We start from the raw sequence: 1,893 nt of genomic DNA, 5'->3' as shown, positions 1-1,893 counted from the left end.
CAGCGGTTGTTGCTGAGGAGCGTCAGCTCCGTACTTCATATTCTAGGACTCGAAGTAAGGTTTTGAGCTAAACATGTAGTCTCGGACATCGACATCCTTCGTCTCGAATGCTTAGGCATAGCGATTCCTTCAGCTCGATACTCACGCATTTCCTGAGCTGGAGGGTGCCCAGACTGCTGCTGTGAGGTTGCCGGTTGCTGGTGCTGTTGCTGCTGATAGGTTGCAGCCATCTGCGCTACAGTGCTGCGGGCTGAGCCATAAAATGCTGCTGCTCACGCATCATTACTGTGAGAGAGGCACACATTTGCTGCACGTTGTCGGTATGTTGTTTTGCAGCTTCGTTCATGTTTCCGCCTACGAGGACACTTCGCTACTAAATGACCAAAGTGCGCAAGCTCCTCAGCCTAATCAATAAAAATATCGAACGAAGGCGCAGGTACTCCATGGAGAACTGCTTCCGTCAAGGCCTGCTAGAAGTCCATTAGCTGACGATTTACCCTTTCCCCGGTACACCCCTAGAAGCTCTTAAGCGCTCCTGACGACGTCAACCAGGAGAGTGAGTGCGAGGTAGCTGGTACTCCTGGTGAGATCAAACCCCAACTGAGTGAAAGTCGGTAAAGAAACGCGAGAAGGAATCGCACTCAGCAATGCAGGTTGTGATCGATATTAATTGGCTAATGGGAGGTCGACATGAAAAAGATATGTGCAACAATGCGACTGTCCCTCCATTAGGGCAATCGACTAAGCTGTCGTCACCGACAGACTCGCTCGAGATGGCTGTGAGGTTGTTAAGTGCTGCGATAATGTCGTCGAACGGTGAAATTGACGACAGGCATCTAGTGGTTTGTGAGGCGACGGATGTGGTCTCATTTCCCTTGCTCTCGACGACATATCCAATGCCGTTTACGAATACGTACGTGAACTGATAGTCTTCTTGGATAAAATGGGCGAAGCCGTCGTAGTGCAGACTGTTTTCAGCAGCAGATAAGATTGGGTTGGCGAATACGTCGAAGACAGATTGGCCGTGAATTTGCATATTTTCTCCCGTGAGCTGGATGCGAAGTCGTACTGAAGGCATACGGTGTAGTGACCGCGGTAGGCTCTGGAACGTAAGCGGCGACACCTGGCCAGTGGAGATAGAGAGCGTGAAAATGAGAGTCAGCGCGAGTAGCATGATACCACCAAATCGATAATGGCTGCAGGCTGAGGGGCTTATGGGCATGATCATGGGTGGGCCTTGCTCCCCTTTCCTCGTTCATGAGTCAACTTTCTACCAATCGTGGGTTGAACTTTGAAATGTAATTCTCAAGTCGTTTAAGAATCTTATGAGGCCGCAACGTTGTGATTCTGGATGTCTCAAAAGACCACCGCCCTCTGATTGTTTGTTCAAGAAAGGAGATCGCTATTCAGACACGTACCATAGATTTCACTGTTATTCAATGCAGAAATCTCGGGCATTTCTACATATGTTTTGTAGTAACTGTTCCTCCCAAATTCCATCTGTTTCGATTACTCTAAAACACGATGATGGCAAAATCTCTGGAAATGAGTTTTCACGCCATCATCGTTTGCCTTGTTTTAACCCTGACAGATCAGCTACTAATTTTTTAGCGAACGCATATGGATCGTGAGATGATGCTATTTAAGGATGACGATTCAGGGTGCAGTGCATGTTTCGTCAATATCTACAAACACTTTTTTTGTTGTATCGCCCCGTTTTCAGTTCACAAATTGCGAGTTGGACCAAGGGTGGCAAGATTAACATGAACAACAGCACATTATTGTATCTACCAAAACACCAGTATTCGAGTGACAACGTGATTGGAAACGTGATACAGAGACAGGAATTTGTATCTCACTCTGCTTCCACGTTCAAGGCGAGCGGAGTAAACT

The 1,893-nt window shown here is 47.4% G+C and overlaps 1 protein-coding gene across 1 annotated transcript; it reads right to left on the bottom strand.

Annotated features, from left to right (window-relative positions):
• Positions 1–589: 589 nt before the first annotated feature.
• Positions 590–1,174, bottom strand: PPTG_00280 (hypothetical protein; the record flags this gene model as incomplete). The annotated part of the gene is made up of 1 exon (XM_008891658.1): positions 590–1,174. The coding sequence occupies one exon, from the start codon at positions 1,172–1,174 to the stop codon at positions 590–592; it is 585 nt and encodes a 194-aa protein (XP_008889906.1).
• Positions 1,175–1,893: the final 719 nt, after the last annotated feature.

The sequence above is a fragment of the Phytophthora parasitica genome (assembly GCF_000247585.1).
Source record: "Phytophthora parasitica INRA-310 unplaced genomic scaffold supercont2.1, whole genome shotgun sequence".
Taxonomy (NCBI): Eukaryota; Oomycota; class Peronosporomycetes; order Peronosporales; family Peronosporaceae; genus Phytophthora; species Phytophthora nicotianae.
This window is presented reverse-complemented; position numbering and strand designations above follow the sequence as displayed.